Source organism: Bubalus bubalis, chromosome 9 (genome assembly GCF_019923935.1).
Source record: "Bubalus bubalis isolate 160015118507 breed Murrah chromosome 9, NDDB_SH_1, whole genome shotgun sequence".
Lineage (NCBI taxonomy): Eukaryota > Metazoa > Chordata > Mammalia > Artiodactyla > Bovidae > Bubalus > Bubalus bubalis.
Window position 1 is genome coordinate 96,660,521 of NC_059165.1, and position 20,096 is coordinate 96,680,616.

A 20,096-nucleotide genomic window follows, 5' to 3' on the forward strand; every position below is an offset into this window, starting at 1 on the left:
GACACTGGAGGAGCTGGCCCAGATATCCCCAGCAACCATAGCATTAAGAGCCTTGTGGATTTCTCTGGTGGTCTAGTGGTTAAGAATCCTTCTGCCAATGCAGGGCACACGGGTTCCATCCCTGGTCTGGGAAGATCCCCTATGCTGTGGGGCAACTAAACTCATGTGCCACAACTATTGAGCCCACACACCCTGGAGCCTGTGCTGTGCAACAGGAGAAGCCACTGCAATGAAGGGTAGCCCACAGTCTCCAAAATTAGAGAAAGACTGCACGCAGCAATGAAGACCCAGTGCAGCTAAAACTAAATAAATAAAATTAAAAAAATAAAGAATCTCGTGTCTGGAATTGCACATGAATCAAATTATGGTCTTAAGCTCTGCTATACACCCTCTGTGGCCTTGCTCAAGTGTCTTAAGTTCTCTGAGCCTCAATTTCTCCATCTGAAAAATGGGACCAAGGCAGATGATGTCAGTTCCCTGCCTGTATACTCCTTGCCCTCATGGGTTCCTGTGCACATTTCAGCCTCAGGGATGTCTCAGCTCACATGCTGGCCAGACCATAAATGCTGAGGAGCTGACACTTCTGGGAGCAGCCCTTCCCCAGTGACACATGGGACTTGGAGAATAAAAACCCACCTCCCTCACCCTCCTGTGCGACAATTATGAAGGGCAACCAGCATCTACATACTCTCTCAGGGGTCTTCAGGAGGACTGACCCTCAGTTGTCTAATTGGAATAATAGGAAAGGAAAGACGCAGAACAAATAAACCAATACAAAAGTACGGAGGTCAATAGGTTGACTTTGCATCAGACAGAACTAGGTTTGAATCCTGTGTCTGCTATCCATAGCTGGGCAGGCTTGGCCAAGTTATCTAGCCTCTCTGAGCCTCAGACTTTTCAATCTTAAAATGGGGATAATAATTTCTACCTCAAGGGTTGTTGGAGGAATTCAAAGAAGCAATGGAAAAGACTTCACCTGGTGTTGAGTCCTAAGTGGGAGCTCGATGAGTGGGACGGTTGTTATTAAAGAGATGTAGGAAATTCCCTGGTGGTTCAGTGGTTAAAACTCCACACTTCCACAGCAGGGGGAATGGGGTTGTCCCCCTGTGAGGCATGGCCAAAAAAAAATAAAAAATAAAAGAGATGTAGACCTGAGTGGATAGTCTCACATAGCCCGGGGTATTAGGGCTTCGTGAATGATGAGGTTTTCTTCATACAAATAAGAGGAATGCATGTTCCAAGCACATGTCAATCAGGGATTAGCTGTGGGAAATAAGGCCCCAAATCAGGGAACTTTGTGCTTCCAGGAGCTTCTGCCTCTATTATTCACAGGAAGGTGGGGAATAACACACTGGGAACCACTGACTTCAAGAATGCACCATAATGCATAAATAAAATCTAGTCTAGCCATGCATTGGAATATTGAGTGCTAAGTTGCTTTGGTTGTGTCCACTCTTTGCAACCCTATGGACTGTAGCCCTCCAGGCTCCTCTGTCCGTGGGGCTTCTCCAGGCAAGAATACTGGAGTGGGTTGCCATGCATTCCCCCAGGGGATCTTCCCCACCAAGGGATTGAACCCGCATCTCTTTGTCTCCTGCATTGACAGGCAGGTTCTTTACCACTATGGCCACCTGGGGAGCCCATGATGAAATATTATTCAGCCATAAAAAGGAATAAAGTTCTCACACTTGCTATATCATGGATGAACCTCGAAAACATTATGCTCAGTGAAGAGGCCAGACAAAAAAGGACAAATAATGTATGATTCTACTTATATAGAATATCTAAAATTTTGGGAAGATGAAAAAGTTCTGAAAACAGTTTCATGGGGGAGTGATAAACTGGGAGATTGGGATTAACATATACACACTACTATATATAAAACAGATAACTAATAAGGACCTACTCTATAGCACAGGAACTTACTCAGTACGCTGTAATGACTGATATGGGGATAGAATATAAAAAAGAGTGGATATGTGTATATGTATAATTGATTCACTGTGCAGTACACCTGAAACTAGTACAACATTGTGAATCAACTATACTCCAATAAAAATGAACTGAAAATAAATAAATAAAAACTAAAAATTGAAAAAAATGTTGATAGTTTCACAGCACCACAGAGGTCATTAATACCATTGAATTGTACCCTTAAAAATGGTTTAAATGGCGAATTCTATGATACATGTATTTTACTACAACTTAAAAAAATTAATACTGCAATATACCAAACCCCACTGAATTGTACATTTTAAAGAGCAAATTATATGGCATGTGAATTATATCTCAATAAAACTTAAGTACATATATATCTCTCTCCCTGGTTTTAACTTAGAGATTTGGAAGCTTCCATCATTGTCACTTGCAACTGCCTCTCAACAAAGGCGAGTGGCACTGGTGACTGTAGACAGTAATTCCTGCAGGAAAACCTAGTGTCTCTACAACTGTGCTTGCTAGACATCACTGCAACACAATAGAGGCATGACCTCCACCCACCTTCACTCACTTCCCCCACCCACATCTCATGCTTCCAGTTGATGCAATCTCATTGCCATACAGAAATCTAGCTGCAAGGGAGTCTGGTAAACATAGTTTTTAGCTTTGCAGCTTCTGTAGTATAGGAAGGGACACTAGGGGCTTGGGATGGTGCTGAGACAGTTCATTGTCTCTTGGTTTTGATACATAGAATTTTTTCCCTCTTTCAATGGTAAAAGTTTCATCTCCTCCACCCCTACCCCCTTGTTTTCTATCCAATATAGTTTAAATGAGGCTAACTCCTCTTTCTGGCTCCGGAGGGGTGATCTATGAACCAGGTCTGGTCAAGCTACACAATCAAGTGTAATTGAAATGACACTTGAAATATGATTGGCTCAGAGATAGGCACATAACTTGAGATGGGCCAATGAGAGTCATTATTTTGCAAGCTCTCTTTTTGCTAAAGCTGCTGAGCTTGGAAGATGAAAGGTTCTGGGAAGTATCTATGTCATCTCTTGGCTAAACGAGATCCCTTATAGAGAATAGGGATTAAAAACCAGAGACATTACTTTGCTGACTAAGAGCTGTTTCGTTAAAGCCACTCCAGTGTTTTTGCCTGGAGAATCCCAGGGAAAAGGGAGACTGGTGGGCTGCCGTCTATGGGGTCACACAGAGTCAGACACGACTGAAGTGACTTAGCATGGTTCTTCTAGTAGTCATGTATTGATGTGAGAGTTGGACTATAAAGAAAGCTGAGCGCCAAAGAATTGATGCATTCGAACTGTGGTACTGGAGAAGGCTCTTGAGAGTCCCTTAGGCAGCAAAGATATCCAACCAGTAAACCCTAAAGGAAATCAGTCCTGAATATTCATTGGAAGGACTGATGCTGAAGGTGAAGTTTCAATACTTTGGCCACCTGATGCAAAGAGCCAACTAATTGGAAAAGACGCTGATGGTGAGAAAGATTGAGGGCAGGAGGAGAAGGAGAAGGGAGCAACAGAGGATGAGATGGTTGGATGGCATCACTGACTCAGTGGACAGGAGTTTGAACAGACTCTGGGAGATAGTGAAGGACAGGGGTGCCTGATGTGCTGCAGTCCAGGGGATCACAAAGAGTCAGACATGACTGAGTGACTGAACAACAACAACAACAACATAGAGAATAGTAGATGATAAATGGGGAGAGACAGAATTCTGATGATATGACAGAATCCCTGGATCCAGCCATGCCTGCATTCCATTACCTCTGGATTTTTTTTTTTTCAGTTTTGTGAGATAACAGATAGTCTTTACTGTTTAAGACAGTTAAAGTGGTTACTTGCTATCAAAGGAGCACTGAATAATATATGGTGGGATTAGCAAGAACAAAGACATGGGTAGACATGCATGGCTTAGGTTCATTTACTCGTTAAATTATTCTTGATCATCTTCTTCATGTCAGGCCCTGTGCAGAGTAAAGGAAAACAAAGGCCTGGACTGTTTCTCCCTCTAGCTGGAGACATAGAGGGGTCATAGGTGAGTAAAGCCAATGGATACTCAGAGTTGGCAGGGATCCACTGCTCTTCTACCCTACCTCTGCACACTGTGGAGAGCCAACTGCCAGTGCCAGACCCCAAGCCACCTGGCCCAACAGTTTTGTTGTACAAGGTCCTTGAGAAGCTGATCTCTTTTCAATGCTGGTGCTCAGTTCTGACCACGACACTAACCACAGAGGAAGGCAGACACCATGCTCATCATAGCATTGACCATGATGCTGATCTCAAAGCTGACGACTGTACAAGCAGGACACTGAGCGTGACACTGACCACAGTAAAACCTGATCGTGATTTTGATGATAATGCATAACGACAGTGCATAGCCAGGGCACTGTCCAAAGCTAGGTCAGAACCCTGACCACAGCATGACCAGGTCAGTGATTGTGACTCTGAGCACAACACAGCCAGGAAGCTGACCACCACACTGACCACAGCACAGTTAAGACCTGTAGAGACCACAGTACTGACTGCGGTGCTGACCCCAGTAGAACCAGGATGCTGATGGCAGCACAGATCACAGTTTAACAGGACACTGACTACAGCATGATCAGGACACTGAACTTGGCCACCGACCACAGCTGTTGAATGTATTGGTCAGGGTCCAGTCAGAAAAACAGAGCTCACACCAGATAGTTCAATAGCAAGAATTTAATATGGGGATTTAGTCATAGAGATGGCAGTTAAGCTTTAAAAGTAAATACGAGAGAGTGAATCTACTCAGGAGTAGCAAGCTACCACCTCCAAGGGCTGAAGCAGCAGAGGGAGGAGGGGGCTACCAGGGTAACGGCCACCTGGCAGGAGCTGAATGAACCATAGTGAGGACTCCCAATGGCGCTGATGTCCAAACTGACAACGTACAATCAGGACACTGAGTATGACCCTGACCGCAGTATGACCTGATCATAATTTTAATATAGCCTTCAATGTAGTAATACCCTCTGGGCATTGATTGCTGGCTAGGTACTCTCTTTATTCATGAGTCACAAAGTCCCCGACAACTCAAGAGGAAACAGTTCTCCCAAGAGAAGGAAAGCTCTCTGCCTGGCATTGCATGGCCGAGAAGGGACAGACCAGGGTGGAACCCAGGTCTTGTCATATAACAAGCTCTTTCTCCTTGCTTTGACAAAAACACCTGTAACTTGTTATCTGTCCCACACAGTAGGATCAGCAAAATTCCATGCTTCCCCATTCCCAATATTTATGATCGATTCTTCTATAACCTGACTGGCCTGCTTGGTCACTACCCCTCCCCCACCAAAAAGCCATAGAGGGACTTTGGAGAGAGAAGATGATTGGGGAAACCGATGAAGGGGGAGGCAGAGAAAGGATGGAGGCAAGACAAGGACACTCTTCATCTGCAAATAGCTTTGTGTGGAGGTGGCTGATTCTCTTAGGATTCTAGTCTCCAGTCTTGGGCCATTGAAATGAGAGGGATAGACTGTCCCAGGTGTGGTGGAAAAAGGGAGACTGAGCCTGAGGACCCCTGTAGAAGGGGAGGAGGTGAAAACAAGGTGCCCACCAGCTGGTCACCCCTTTCGGCCTAGTCTAACCATCTCCCGCCTGCTGTATCTGTCTTCCTTTTTGTCTCCTTCTTCCACCCCACCCCTCACCCCCCGTGTCATGGCCGTGACCCCTTCCTGCAAAGAAGAGTTTCACACACTCTGCCTCAGTTTCTCTGTTCACTCCTGACTTCTTTAAGCATGAGGCTTCTCAATGTCTCTTCTTTGCTGCCAGGCCTTCCTCCTACTACTCCATCCCTTGATCCCCCTCCCACCCCTCACTGACAACGTAGGAAATGTCCAGGGAGGGGAAATTGACAACCACGTGATGGAACCTCACTCCCTCCCCCCATCTCCATGACCACCCCACCATGGCCTTGGGGTTCTGGGTCGCGTCCCCAACTACCCTCCCCTTCTTCCTTCCATCTTCCTTCCCCCTCTTCCCCACCCCCAGACCCAGCAAGATCCGCTCTCGAAAACGAGCTGGGGGTTGGGCGGGGGGCGGAGCCCGCAACAAAGACTCTGAGCGAGCGCGGGGGGCGGGGGTGGGGCGGGATCCCAGCCGCCGGCGAGGCGGGGGAGGCGGCGGCGGAGGGTCGCCCTGGCCGGCGGGCGGGCGGGGTCGCTCCTGGTGGCGGTCCCCGGGCCGAGGCGCCGCTAGGGCGGGCGGGAGACGGGACGCCGGGCCGGGGGCACGTCATGTGGCCGCTCGCGGTCCCGCCGCCGCCGCCGCCGCTGCTGCTGCTGCTACTGTGTTCAGGCCTCGCCGGACAGGTAGGGGCCCGGCGGGCAGGTGCGGGCGCGGAGGGCTCCAGGAGGGGAGGGGGCTCAGGAGGTCCCGCAGAAACGGGACTGGGGGCTCCATGGCTTCCCCCCCGGGGCGGTGAGGGAAGGGGGGTCGCAGTGGGGGAAGGGCTGGGCCGTCCACCCTGGCTTTGGGAAGCTTTAAATTCAGCTTCAAAGCATCCTAGGCTTGGGGGACCACCTGACTCCAGCTTCGGGGTTCTCAACCTCTCGGTGACCCGGAGCCCACACCCGCCATCTCGCTCGAGCTTAGTGGGGTTGTGGGAGGGGACTTCAGTGGGGTTTGGGCATTACTTGTCCTTCACGCCCCCCATCACAGCCCCCAACTCCTCGCCAGCACCCCCAGTGTGGGCAGGGGGTGGGACTCGCATGTGTGTGACTGATGGGGATGTGTGCGAGGTGCTGGAGGGGTGCTGGGTAAACGTGGGTGCCTTTGTGTCACGGTTGGGTGTGACTGAGAGTTTGTGTGTGTGGCTGTGCAGGTGTGGGGCCGGCTGTGCGTGAGCTGGGGCGGGACTGGGAGAGGGTGTGTGTACGTGAGGCAGAGCTGGAAGCTGTGATTTGAAGGGCTGTTGTGACAGTGGGAGCTTGTGAGGCTGCGACCTGGAGTTGTGTATCTGTGTGTGAGTGGCAGAGTGACAGCAAGTGAGGTCTGTGTTAATCCCAGTGGTATTTGGGCAGCTGTGACCGTGTGTAAAGGACTGTGTGTGTCAGTGTCCCCATGACTCTGTCCATCTGCCTGGGTGTTGTACAAAATGTGTGTGGCCAGGTGTGTGGCTGGTGTAGGAGCTTTGGGTAATTGTGTGTCATTCTGTGCCCAAGTCATTCTAAAAGGGGGCATGTGGGGCAAGGACTGTGTGTGCGAACGTGTATATCCATGTGTTTGTGTGTGTGCACTGCACACTCCATGCTTTCACAGAAGCGTGTCTCCCTCTCCATGCTACCTCACCTCTTGAGCAGGCTTTGCAAAAGGAGGGGTGGTCCCAGCTTTCTAATGCTATTGGGAAACCTCTTTCCTGCTCCATCTTCGGGGTGGGAGCCCCCTAAGATCTCATCTTTAGAAGCTCAGAAGGAAGCTGGAATCCAAAATAATAAAATAATAATTATGATAACAGCTAACACTTATTAAATGCTTATTATGTGCTGGGCACTGTTTCAAGCACACAGAATGAAGTAAGGCATTTAATCAGTAATTAACGGGTGCTCATGTTACCTTCACTTTACAGATGGGGAAACCAAGGCACTGGAAAGTTAGGTCACTTGCTTAAGCTCAGCTAGGGTGTGGCAGAGCTAGGACTGAACCAAGGCTCCTGAACCCACACATTTACTGTCTTGTTAAATAATCCACTCCATGGGTGTGGACAGTGCCTGTGTAGACACTAGAAGGGTTTCTAGGTAGACACTCAGAGGAAGAACAGTCCTGGTACCTTCTCTTTTGTGGTCAAGAGAAGAAAAAGGGACTTCCCTGACAGTCCAGTGGTTAAGACTCTGTACTGTCACTACTGAGGGCCCAGGTTCAATCCCTGGTCAGGGAACTAAGATCCCACAAGATGCCTGGTGTGGCAAAAAAAAAAAAAAAAAAAAAGAGAGAGAGAGAAGAAAGAAATCAGACCCTTGTGCCCACCCTGGGGGTCTGGGGACATTGGAGAGATGGAGATAAGACTCTAGGTAGGAGGATTTCCAGGCCACAGAAGACCTCAAGAGGTCCCCTCCCTCACTCTGTTTTCCCATCACAGTATCCAAATACTGACTGGGGTGGGGAGTGTGCCAGGCATCAGGCTGCACACTAGAGGTGCTCGATTGATACATGAATCCCAAAGAAGTAAAGAAAGTCAGCTGAGTGAGAGACAAGAAACCAAAAGATGTGTACGCTCAAGAGAATGGTGGATAAAAATGCACCAGGAGGGAAGTTGAATTGGGTTTCCCAGAAGGATCTTTGGAACCACCATCTGGGGACTCTTCCCCCATCCCCTGCTAACCTTTAGGAAACTCTAGATTTCCTGTCCTGTGCCAAGATTGTCTAGGGGTGCGGGAGAGTGCAGTGAGAGGTGCTGTTGGGTGACCCCAGAGGAGGGTGGGAGATGCTTGGGGGCGGGGCTCACATGAAGATTCATGGGGGAGGAGCTAAATGAGGCTGTTTGGGGGCGGGACTAAACTGAGCCCGTGGAGGCGGGGCTAAATGGTGGATGGGGCGGGACTTAGCTGGGGTGATCAGTTGGGGTTATGCTGGTCCGGTCCTTCCACTAGCTACAGTGGGCGCTACTGTGTTATGTGTCCCAGCTTGCCCACCCAGCCTAGCGCCCAGGGAAGAGAGAGGTCTGGAAAATGGACACTCTGTCCCCTCTGAGTCTCCTCCATTGTTTCCCAGGACCTCCTTCCCCATCATTGATGGGCCCTGGGCTCCACCAGGGGTCCTTTCTGGAAATTATGCATTTGTCCATTCAATCAACAGATATGATGAAGCACTGGAGATACAGCCTTGAACCAAGTCATCAAGTCCCTGCCCTCCTGGGGTTGACCTTGTAGTAGGAGAGACAGACAAAAACTGAATAAATATATAATACAGTGTGAACAACTAAATCAATATATAATACAGTGCAAGTGGCATGAAGAATAATTAAACAGGGTAAAGGAGGTTAAGGGCTTCCTTTGTGGCTTAGTGGTAAAGAATCCACCTGCCAAGCAGGAGATGCAGGTTGTATCCCTGGGTGGGGTAGATCCCCTGGAGAAGGAAATGGCAACCCACTCCAGTATTCTTGCCTGGAAAATCCCATGGACTGAGGAGCCTGATGGGCTACAGTCCATGGAGTCACAAAAGAGTCAGACACCACTTAGTGACTAAACAACAAGGGAGGTTAAAAAATGATGGGTGGGGTGGGGAGCTGTTTTAGCAGGTGTGATAGAGACTGTGTCTCTAAGGAGGTGGTATTTGAGGCTCCCTGAGAGGTGAGAGAGATGCCTTCTGTGTCCAGGGGGAAAGCTTTCAAAGCAGGGACAGCAAGTGCAAAGGCCCTGAGGTAGGAACAAGCTTGGAGTGTTTGAGGAGCAGCAAGAAGGCTGGTGTGGCTAGAGAGGAGTGAGGGAAGGAAAAGTCGAGGGGAAGATGAGGCCAGGGAAGCCAAGAAGGACCAGACCAAGTGGAAACTTGTAGGCTGTGGATAGGAGCTTGGATTTTACCCTGAAAACAGGAAAGTAATACATGTCAGAGGAGTTGTCCATCCATCCAGGGTCTGGAGCTACCAGAGAGCTTGATAGCTTCAAGGTGCTCACCATCTTTCCTCTTGGAAAGATGCTCCCTTCCTGACCACTGGGAAGTCCTCTTTCAGATCTAGCTACATTGGGACTTCCCAGGTATTCTAGTGGTTAAGAATGTACCTGCCAATGCAGGGGGCACCGGTTCAATCCCTGGTCTGGGAAGATGCCACATGCCATGGAGGGCTACTAAGCCTCAGTGCACCTCAGTTACTGAGCCTGCATGCCCCAGAGCCTGTGCTCTACAACAAGAGAAGCCACTGTAATGAAAAGCCATTGCACCGAAACCAGAGAGTAGTCCCCACTCGTAGCAACTAGAGAAAGCCCGAGCAAAGGAATGAAGACTCAGCAGTCAAAAAAATAAAAAAGATCTAGCTACATCTCTGGTACTGTGTGAGTTTGGGGTCCCCTCTTTCCTGGGGTCCTCACAGGATGGGACAGGAGGAATAGCTCACTTTATACTGCATGCCTCAGGACCTTTGCATGTGTCATTCCCTCTGCCTGGGACACTGTTCCCCTAGGTAGCTACTCAACTTCCTCCCTCCCCTTCTGCTTAAGTCACCTCCTCTGAGAGCTCTGACTTTGTGCTGTTTTTCTTGATAGCCTTTGTCACTACATTTCCATGATTTGTTTATTCACTTATTGGGCTTCCTAGTGGCTCCATGGTAAAGAATCTGCCTGCCATGCAGAAGACATGGGTTCAGTCCCTGGGTTGGGAGGATCCCCTGGAGAAGGAAATGGCAACGCACTCCAGTGTTCTTGTCTGGGGAATCCCAGGCAGAGGAGCAGAGGAGCCTGGGCAGAGGAGCCTGTCGGGCTGCAGTCCATGAGGTCACAAAAGAGTCGGCCATGACTTAGAGACTAAACAACAACAAAACAACAAATTATTGTCTCTCTCCCCCTAGAAGGGCAACTTATCGGGGTCCGGTGATCTGTTGTATCAGTGTTTACAGCAGAGCCTGGTTTACTGGCACGCAGTAGGATCTCAAAAAATATCTGTCGAATGAATGGATCAGTCCCTCCTCCTCTTCCCCCCACAGAGTCTCTTTCTTTCTCAAACAGTGGGACTCTTGTGCCCAGGAAAGGTCAGGGGAACAACCCTCCCCTTGGGTTATCCCATACCCATTTCAAGTCAACCATCTCTCCTGGATCGCAGGCATTAGGAAAACCCGTCTTCATCTGTGCCTAAAAATTCCAGCACTCCTGGGCACCACTATTTAGGATTAAGACGCTGTTCCCCCAGGGCTCCATTAGAGAATGTAAATGTTTCGGGTGGAGGGAAGTAAAAGGAAATCTCGAGGACTCCCAGATAATTAAGTGAATTGGACGTTTTCTTCCTAAGGGGTTGCTGCTGAGCTCAAGCTGAAGGAGCTGGGGCGACATCTAGTGGTAGAATGAGGTTTGTGCAGAGATTGGTGTGTCCCATTGACTGGTGAGGAGGTGCAGGCAGGTGCCCTTTGTGTGTGTATGTGTGGAGGGGGGTGTCAATCACAGTCCTGGCCAGGGTGTGAGACAGGTGAGGCACTCGCCTTGGGTGCACAATCGAAGGAGGTGCCAATAGCTTCAGAAACCAGTATTTTTTAAATAAGATTTATTTTTACTTTTTGTCTGTGATGGGTCTTCACTGCTGCACGCAGGCTTTCTCTAGCTGAGGTGAGAGGGGGGTCTACTCTTCGTTGGGGTGCTCGGGCTTCTCATTGTGGTGGCTTCTCTTGTTGCGGAGCACAGGCTCTAGGGTGCTCGGGCTTCAGTAATTGAAGCCTGTGGGTTCAGTAGTTGTGGCTCAAGGGCTCCAGAGCACAGGCTCAGTAGTTGTGGTGCACGGGCTTAGTTGCTCCGTGGCATGTGGGATCTTGGACCAGGGATCGAACCAGTGTCCCTTGCATTGCAAGGCAGATTCTTAACCACTGGGATACCTGGGAAGCCCTCAAGATAAATATTTTTATGCAATATTTTAAGAAAATCAAAATCAATGCAAAAAAAATCCATGAAGAACAAAATAACAAAATTTTAAATAAAGGCAGGATCAAACTCTGCTTGTGTATGACTCACTTCACTCTAACCGTGCCCCAATAGTAGTGTGTCTATAGTGTCCACGCGCATATGTGTGTATGTTTAGCAGCCATGTACTTGGCATTGGTCAAACTGGGCACCGGGACACACATGTGCCATATTCACACCTATGGGTATATAGGCACAGTGATTCTGTGTCCATACAAGTTGACCACATGGACGTGTGAAGATTTCTTATGATCTCAGCAGCTGCTGTTAGCAATGACTCTGTGTCCCCAGAATTTGGTGGCCAGTGCCTGGGAAGCAGTGACTGGCTGTTTCCATTTACCCATGCATTCATGTATTCATTTAGAAAGCATCCATTGTGAGTCTTCTGTGTTTCGAGCCTTATACCAGACACCGAGGCTGGGTGACTGTTTGAGCTCTCAAGGAGTGAGATGAAGATTTAACTTCTTTCAAGTTGAGCCTGGCTGTGTTGGGGAGAAGGGCTTTGTGGCAGGGGTTAGGAGACTTTGTTCGTGTTTTTCCAGGAACTCGTGTCTGAGCACATTGACTTATCTTCACTTTCAGAACAGAAGCCTGGTCTTTCTCACAACCCCATCCATTCAGAGTGTTAGTTGCTCAGTTGTGTTCAACTCTTTGCGACCCCATAGACTGTAGCTCTATCTCTGGGGTTTCCCAGGCAAGAATACTGGAATGGGTAACCATTCCCTTCTCCAGGGGATCTTCCTCATCCCCGGACCAAACCCAGGTCCCCTGCTTTGCAGGTTTACTATCTGAGCCACAAGGGAAGCCCTCATCCATTCAGAGCTCAGCCACAAATCAAGAAGAAACAAGAAGGAGCAGAGAGGAGTCAGAATAGGTTCCATGAAGTCTGTGCAGAGAAACTGACTTGTGTTGCTTTTGGGAAATCCAGTAGGTTCTCAGTGCTGGTTTACTCTTAAAAAAAAAAAGTGTTACTATTAAAAAAATAAATTTTATTTATTTTTAATTAAGTAATTTATTTTTGGCTGTGCTGGGTCTTTGTTGCTCATGGGCTTTTATATAGTTGCAATGAACGGGGGCTCCTCTCGAGTTGTGGTGTGCAGGCTTCTCATTGCGGTGGTTTCTCTTGTGGCAGAACACGGGCTCTAGGGCGCTCGGGCATCAGTACTTGTGGCACATCAGCTCAATGGTTGTGGCTCCTGGGCTCTCATTTGAAGGTGTGTAAGGCGGTTCTTCATTGTGGCCTCAATTTGCGTTTCATTAAGTGATGTTGGAAAAAGCAGAGTTAGTGATGTTGAGCATCTTTTCATGTGTTTGTTTGCCATTTGTATATATTCTTTGGAGAAATGTCTAGTCAAGACCTTTGTCCATTTTCAAAATTAGGACGTCTGCTTTTTTGTTGTTTAAATACAAGGTTTTAAAGCCAGGAATAAGACATGGTTGGATTTGTAAGAGGGCGAGATCCTCTGGTTGGAACTTGGAAGACAGGTCAGCATAGGGAGAGTAAAGGTATGAAAACAGAATTATTACAAGAGCTAACAAAACCAGAGGCAAGTTGGTGGCAGCCGTGGGTAGAGCAGGACCAACATTTAGGGGGCAGAGGGAATGTGACTCGCATAGTATAGTGGCCAAAGTCCTCAGCCAGGCCTGCTGTCTCCTTTGGAGTCTCCTCTTGGAATTCTGAACCAGGCAGGAAAGCAGAGATGGCAAGACAGAGAATTCCTGGGAGGAAGTGTTTCAACACCATTTCTAAACACTTGCTGTAACCAAGCGAAAACCAAAAAAGCTCAAGGCAGGCACAGGCTAGAAGATTAACACCATGTGTGTTTGTGTGTTCTGAGGGATGCAAAGCTGTGTGTGTGTGGACAGAAATTCATGCCTTTCCTCTGTGTGAATGAAATATCATGGGAGCCAACATGGGCCCTTTGACAGAGGCCACTTGGCTTCTTGCAAAGGACACTGAGTTTTTCTTGGTTTATGTTTTCTAGCTTTTCCATTGGGCATTCTAGCATTTTTGCCTGCTGCACATCAAACAGAAATGACACTTATGTTTTATACTTGGGTGTTGTTGTTAAGTTGCTATGTTGTGGCCGACTCTTTTAACTCTGGACTGTAGCCTGCCAGGCTCCTCTGTCTATGGGATTTCCCAGGCAAGAATACTGGAGGGGGTTGTCTTTTCTTTCTCCAGGGGATCTTCCCAGATCAGGGATTGAACCTGGCTCTCCTGCATTGGCAGGCAGATTCTTTACCACTGAGCCACCTGGGAAGCCTCTTTATGGTTGGTACCTTAGTTCATAATTTTGAGTGAACTTCCTTCTTGACATAAGACATATCTACAAAGAGGTATGCAAATCGTAACAGTGCTCTTTAGAAATTGTCTTAAAGTGACATAATGTGACCAGTACCGGGTTGAGAAACAGAACGTTTTAAGAATCCGGAGCCCCCTGATGCCTTTTCTGGTTCCCATCTGCACTTTCACCTTCCCTGTCCACCTAGAGGAACCACTGAGCCGGTGTCTCTCACTATGCACTGGTTTACCTGCTTTTCAACTTAATGAAGTCACTAAATATATTGTTGTTGGTGCCTAGTTTCTTTTGCTCAGCATAATGCTTGTCGGATTCCTCCATATTATTGTTTTGTGGTAGATTGCTTGTTTCTGTTGCTTTGTGGTGTTCCATTGTGTGAATATATCGAGTGTGATAGATCCATTCCACTGTTTCTTGGCATTTGGGTTGGTGAAGTTTGTGGCTGACACAAACGTTCTTAAATAAACACCCTGATACATGCCTTTAGTGATGCTTGTTTGCATTTCTGTTGGGTGTATATATACAGTAGCTTCTCTTTTTTCGAAGTGATTATGTTCTATAAAGAATTAGTGAGGTAAAGACTGAATGCTGTGAATACTGAGTTAGTGAATACTGAGTCATTGTGGCATTAGATTCCTGCAAGGCTCTGGTCACATTTTTGTTTACGGAACAATACGCAAACCCCTTTTATGAATGATTGTGTTTAAAAATACTTTATTTAATATATGTTGCTGATTCATTGGCATCAAACTCACGGCCAAAGGCATTCTTTTTTAAAAACTTAGTTAAATTAATTTATTTGGTTACATCAGGTCTTAGCTGTGGCTCGCGGGACCTTGTGTCATGTGGGATGTTTCCTTGTGGTGCATGGGCTTTCTCTAGTTGTGTCTCTAGGGTTCAGTTGCGGCAAGGGGGCTCTCTAGTTGTGCACAGGCTCCAGAGCCTGCAGGCTTAGCAGCTGCAACACTCAGGCTCAGTTACTCCTCAGCATATGGCATCTTCAGTTCAGTCACTCAGTTGTGTCCGACTCTTTGCGACCCCATGAATCGCAGCATGCCAGGTCTCCCTGTCCATCACCAACTCCCAGAGTTCACTCAAACTCAGGTCCATCGAGTCAGTGATGCCATCCAGCCATCTCATCCTCTGTCATCCCCTTCTCCTCCTGCCCCCAATCCCTCCCAGCATCAGAGTCTTTTCCAATGAGTCAACTCTTAGCATGAGGTGGCCAAAGTACTAGAGTTTCAGCTTTAGCATCATTCCTTCCAAAGAACACCCAGGACTGATCTTTAGAATGGACTGGTTGGATCTCCTTGCAGTCCAAGGGACTCTCAAGAGTCTTCTCCAACACCACAGTTCAAAAGCATCAATTCTTCAGTGCTCAGCTTTCTTCACAGTCCAACTTTCACATCCATACATGACTACTGGAAGTTCCCCCAACCAGGGCTCGAACCTGCATCCCCTGCATTGTAAGGCAGATTCTTAACCACTGGACCACCAACTGAGTCCCCCAAAGACACTGTTGAGCAAAGCTTATCAATGAGTCCTATTTTCTCTAAAAGACACTTTACAACCTTCTTTTGCCTAGAACACTAGACAGAACTTAGCACTGTGCACGTGGTCCCTTAAAACAGCAAGATCACCAATAAAATGCACGAGAATGTGAAAATTTCAGCATCAAGAAGACTGTGAGAAAGAAAGTTGTTTGCAGTTATGAGAACTGAAATAAGAGGCCCACAGCATGGCTGCACTGGATCTCCATTGGGAACCTGCATGTCAGTGACTCAATATTTTTGCTACCCTGTGAACGTCCATGGATTACCATAAAAGCTCCAGGAGGATTGATTTGGGGGTTACAAATAAATTGTAGTGAGTAGGTGAGTTTGACAACACGGAACCCACAAATAGTGAGACTCAAGTATATATACCTAGGAGAAGGACTGCTGAGTCATAGGGGAGAAATATGGGCTTCCCAGGTAGCTCAGTGGTAAAGAAGCTGCCTGTCAATACAGGAGATGCAGGACACACAAGTTTGATCTCTGGATCAGTAAGATCCCCTGGAATAGGAGATGGCAACCTACTCTAGTATTTTTGCCTGGAAAATCCCATGGACAGAAGAGCCTGGTAGTCTACAGTCTCTGGGATCACAAAGAGTCAGATATGACTTAGTAACTGAATGCATACACAGGGGAGGAATATATTGAACTTGAGGAGGTAAGTGCCAAACAGTCTTCAAAAGTTTCAAAGACTCTTCAAAGAATTTACCAATTTACTGTCCCACTAGCAGCGTCTGAGCCTTCCAGTTGCTCCAATACTTGGTGTGGTCTTTGTTTGACTTTAGACATTCTGATGGGTGTGTAGTGGTATCACATTTTGCGTTTAGTTTACATTTCATGATGACTAATAGTATTTAAATACCTTTTCACATGTTTATTGACCACTTGAGTATTCCCTTTTGTGAAATGCCTTTTCAAGTCTTTTGCCCATTTTGCTATTAGGCTGTCTGCCTTTTTCTTATTAATTTGTAAGAATATGTGTTTTGTATACATCCAAATTTTGTATCTGTATTTCTGTTTCTCATATAAATTAAAATTAGGATATCAGTTCTTTGTTGGACATAGGATTGCAAGTATCTTCTCCTACTATGTGGCTTGTCTTTTCATTCTCTTAATGTCTTTGATAAATACAATTTAATTTGAATGTAGTTTATTTTTAACTATGGTATGTTCTTTTTTTTTTTAACAAATGAACTTTAATTATTTTTGGCTGTGCTGGGTTGGGTCTTCGTTGTGCTGCTTCTCTAGTTGCAGCTTGCAGGCTTAGTTGCCCCACAGCATGTGGGATCTTTGTTCCTTGACTAAGGATCAAACCCATATCCCATGCTTTGGAAGGATAATGCTTAACCACTGGACTAACCAGGGAAGTCCCTGAATGCAGTTTAAATAATAATGTTTTTCCTTCAAGGTTAGTGCTTGTTAGTGTCCTGTTTTCGGAGAAGGCAATGGCACCCGACTCCAGTACTCTTGCCTGGAAAATCCCATGGATGGAGGAGCCTGGTGGGCTGCAGTCCATGGGGTCGCTAAGAGTCGGACACGACTGAGCGACTTCACTTTCACTTTTCCCTTTCATGCATTGGAGAAGGAAATGGCAACCCACTCCAGTGTTCTTGCCTGGAGAATCCCAGGGACAGGGGAGCCTGGTGGGCTGCCGTCTATGGGGTCACACAGAGTCAGACACGACTGAAGCGACTTAGCAGCAGCAGCAGCAGCAATGTCCTGTTTTAGAAATCTTTGCCCAGGCCACAGTAATGAAGATATTCTTCTATATTTACTTAAAATACTCATTGTTTACCTCTCACATTTAGATGTAAAATCTACCTGGAATTGGTTTTTGTATATGACGTGAGGTACAGATCAACATTTATTCTTTCCGCTTTGAATAGGGCCGAATGACCCAAGAACAGGCTCCAGAGTCTGGGCTAGATTCCAGGGGATCTTGGAAGAATTTCTTAGCATCTCTGTGCCACTATTTCCTCATTTTAGAAATTGACATTATCTACTTCATATTGGTATTCTGAGGGTAAATGAGTTATTACATGTACATTGCCACAGATGGTGCCTAGCTCATGTTGTTGTTGCTGTTGTTCAGTTGCTAAGTTGTGTCCAGCTCTTTGCAACTCCATGGACTGCAGCACGCCAGCCTTCCCTGTCCTTCACTGTCTCCCAGAGTTTGCTCAAATTCATGTCCATTGGTTGGTGATGCTATCTAACCATCTTAGCCCCTTCTGTCCCCATCTCCTTTTGCCTCCAATCTTCCCCAGCATCAGAGTCTTTTCCAATGAGTTGGCTATTTGCATCAGGTGGCCAAAGTACTGGAGGTTCAGCATCAGTCCTTCCAATGAATATCCAGAGTTGAGTTCCTTTAGGATCAGGTGATTTGATCTCCTTGCTGTCCAAAGGACTCTCACAAGTCTTCTCCAGCACCACAATTTAAAAGCATCAGTTCTTCAGTGCTCAGCCTCCTTTATGGTCCAACTCTCACATATGTACATGACTACCTGAAAAACCATAGCTTTGACTATATGAACCTTTGTTGGAAAAATAATGTCTCTGCTTTTTAATACACTGTCTAGGTTTGTCACAGCTTTCCTTCCAAGGAAAGCTCATGCTGCTGCTGCTGCTGCTAAGTTGCTTCAGTCGCGTCTGACTCTGTGCGACCCCATAGACGGCAGCCCACCAGGCTCCCCCGTCCCTGGGATTCTCCAGGCAAGAACACTGGAGTGGTTTGCCATTTCATAACATAGACTAGGTGGAGAAGGAAATGGCTGGTGGGCTGCCGTCTATGGGGTCACACAGAGTTGGACACGACTGAAGTGACTTAGCAGCATGTGGCTTATAAACAACAGAAATCTATTTCAGTTCTGGAGTTGGGGAAGTCCCAGATCAAAGTGAAAGCGCTGGTAGGTTTGGGGTCTGCTGAGGACCAGTTTCTTGGTGTCTTTTCACTGTGTCCTCACGTGGAAGGGAGAGGGAGCTCTCTGGGGGTCTCTGTATAAGGGCACTAATCCTGTACATGAGGGCTCCACCCTCAGGACCTAGTCACCTCCCAAAGACTTCACCTCCAGACACTATCATATTGAAAGTTAGCTTTCAGCATGTGAAATTGGAAGGAGTAGGGGGAGACTGACATTCAATCTGTAGCACTCCCCAACACGATGTTTAGAGTGGTGATGGTGACAGTGAAAAAGGGACACTTTTCTGGGGATATTTCTACATCAATTTCAGCTGGCATTGGTGATAATGTGAATGGAGGAGTAGGGACAGAGAAAGAACACAAGAGGGGCATAATCGATAGTTTCTAACTGTGGGTATATCTGGGCCAGGACCAGGGTAGGGCAAGCAAGAAATACAGGATGTAGAATTTAAGGAAGGGACTTCCTTGGTGGCCCAGTGTAAGACTCCATGCTTCTACTGCAGGGGTGTGGGTTCAATTCCTGGTCAGGGAACTAAGACCGCACATGCTGCAAAAAAACAGAAAAAAATTAAGAAAGAACTCATTCTCATGTCCGGAGAAGGCGATGGCAACCCACTCCAGTGTTCTTGCCTGGAGAATCCCAGGGACGGGGGAGCCTGGTGGGCTGCCGTCTGTGGGGTCACACAGAGTCAGACACGACTGAAGTGACTTAGCAGCAGCAGCAGCCGCATTCTCATGTCAGTACAGGGTTCCTCGGGGGAGGGAGCTTTCAGGGAAAATTTAGGGATGGTCCCCCTTTTAAACAGTTTTTTTGAGGTATAATTTATATATCATTGGTCTTCTCTGGTGGCTCGGACAGTAAAGAATCCATCTGCAGTGCAGGAGACCTGGGTTTTATCCCTGGGTCGGGAAGATCCCCTGGAGAAGGAAATGGCAACCCACTCCACTATTCTTGCCTGGAGAATTCCATGGACAGAGGAGCCCAGCAGGCTACAGTCCATGGGGTCACAAAGAATCTGACACGACTGAGCGACTTTCATTTTCACTTTGTATACCATTAAATCCACCTAACTGTGCAACTCAATGACTTTTAGTAAATTTTCAGAGTTGTGCAAACATCATCCCAATCTAGTTTGGGGACATTTATATCACCTGCAAAAGATCCCTCACGCCTGTTTGCAATTCATTCCCACCCCATCCCATTTCAGATAATCACTACTCTAATTTCTTTGTCTCTATATTCGCCTTTTCTGGACATTTTGTGTAAATAGAAATCATACAAAATGTGGCCTTTTGTATCTGATTTCTTTCACTTAGCAAAATATGTTTAAGGTTCACCTATGTTGAAGCATATATCAGTTGTTTGTTCCTTATTATTCTTTCTAAAAATTTATTTATTTATTTTTGGTTGTGCTGTGAGGTCTTTTCTCTAGTTGCATTGAACGGGGGCTACCGTTTGTTGCTGTGCCCAGGCTCTCACTGCAGTGGCATCTTTTGTTGTGGAGCGCTGACTCTAGGGTGCTCAGGGCCTGTGGGCTCAGTAGTCGAGGCTCTAGAGCACAGGTGCGGTAGTTGTGACGCACGGGCTTAATTGCTGTGCCACATGTGGGAACTTCCTGGATCGAAGGATCGAAGCCACGTCTCTTGCATTGGCAGGCAGATTCTTGACCACTGAGCCACAGTGGTATGGATGTGTTCACCAGTTGTATGGATGTACCACATAGCATATCATTTCACCAGTTGATGAGCGTTTG

At 47.0% G+C, this 20,096-nt stretch overlaps 1 protein-coding gene and 1 non-coding gene across 2 annotated transcripts in view; both read left to right on the forward strand.

The window, feature by feature from the left end:
* Window positions 1-6,085: 6,085 nt before the first annotated feature.
* Window positions 6,086-20,096, forward strand: part of OLFM2 (olfactomedin 2) — a 75,466-nt gene continuing 61,455 nt past the window's right edge. Inside the window, exon 1 of the mRNA XM_006044429.4 lies at window positions 6,086-6,286. Coding sequence (XP_006044491.3) covers window positions 6,212-6,286 — 75 coding nt within the window. The 5' untranslated portion in view covers window positions 6,086-6,211. The remainder of the gene's footprint in view (window positions 6,287-20,096) is intronic.
* On the forward strand, window positions 7,779-7,851 carry TRNAD-GUC. Its single transcript has one exon. It is a non-coding gene; the product is annotated as a tRNA-Asp (tRNA).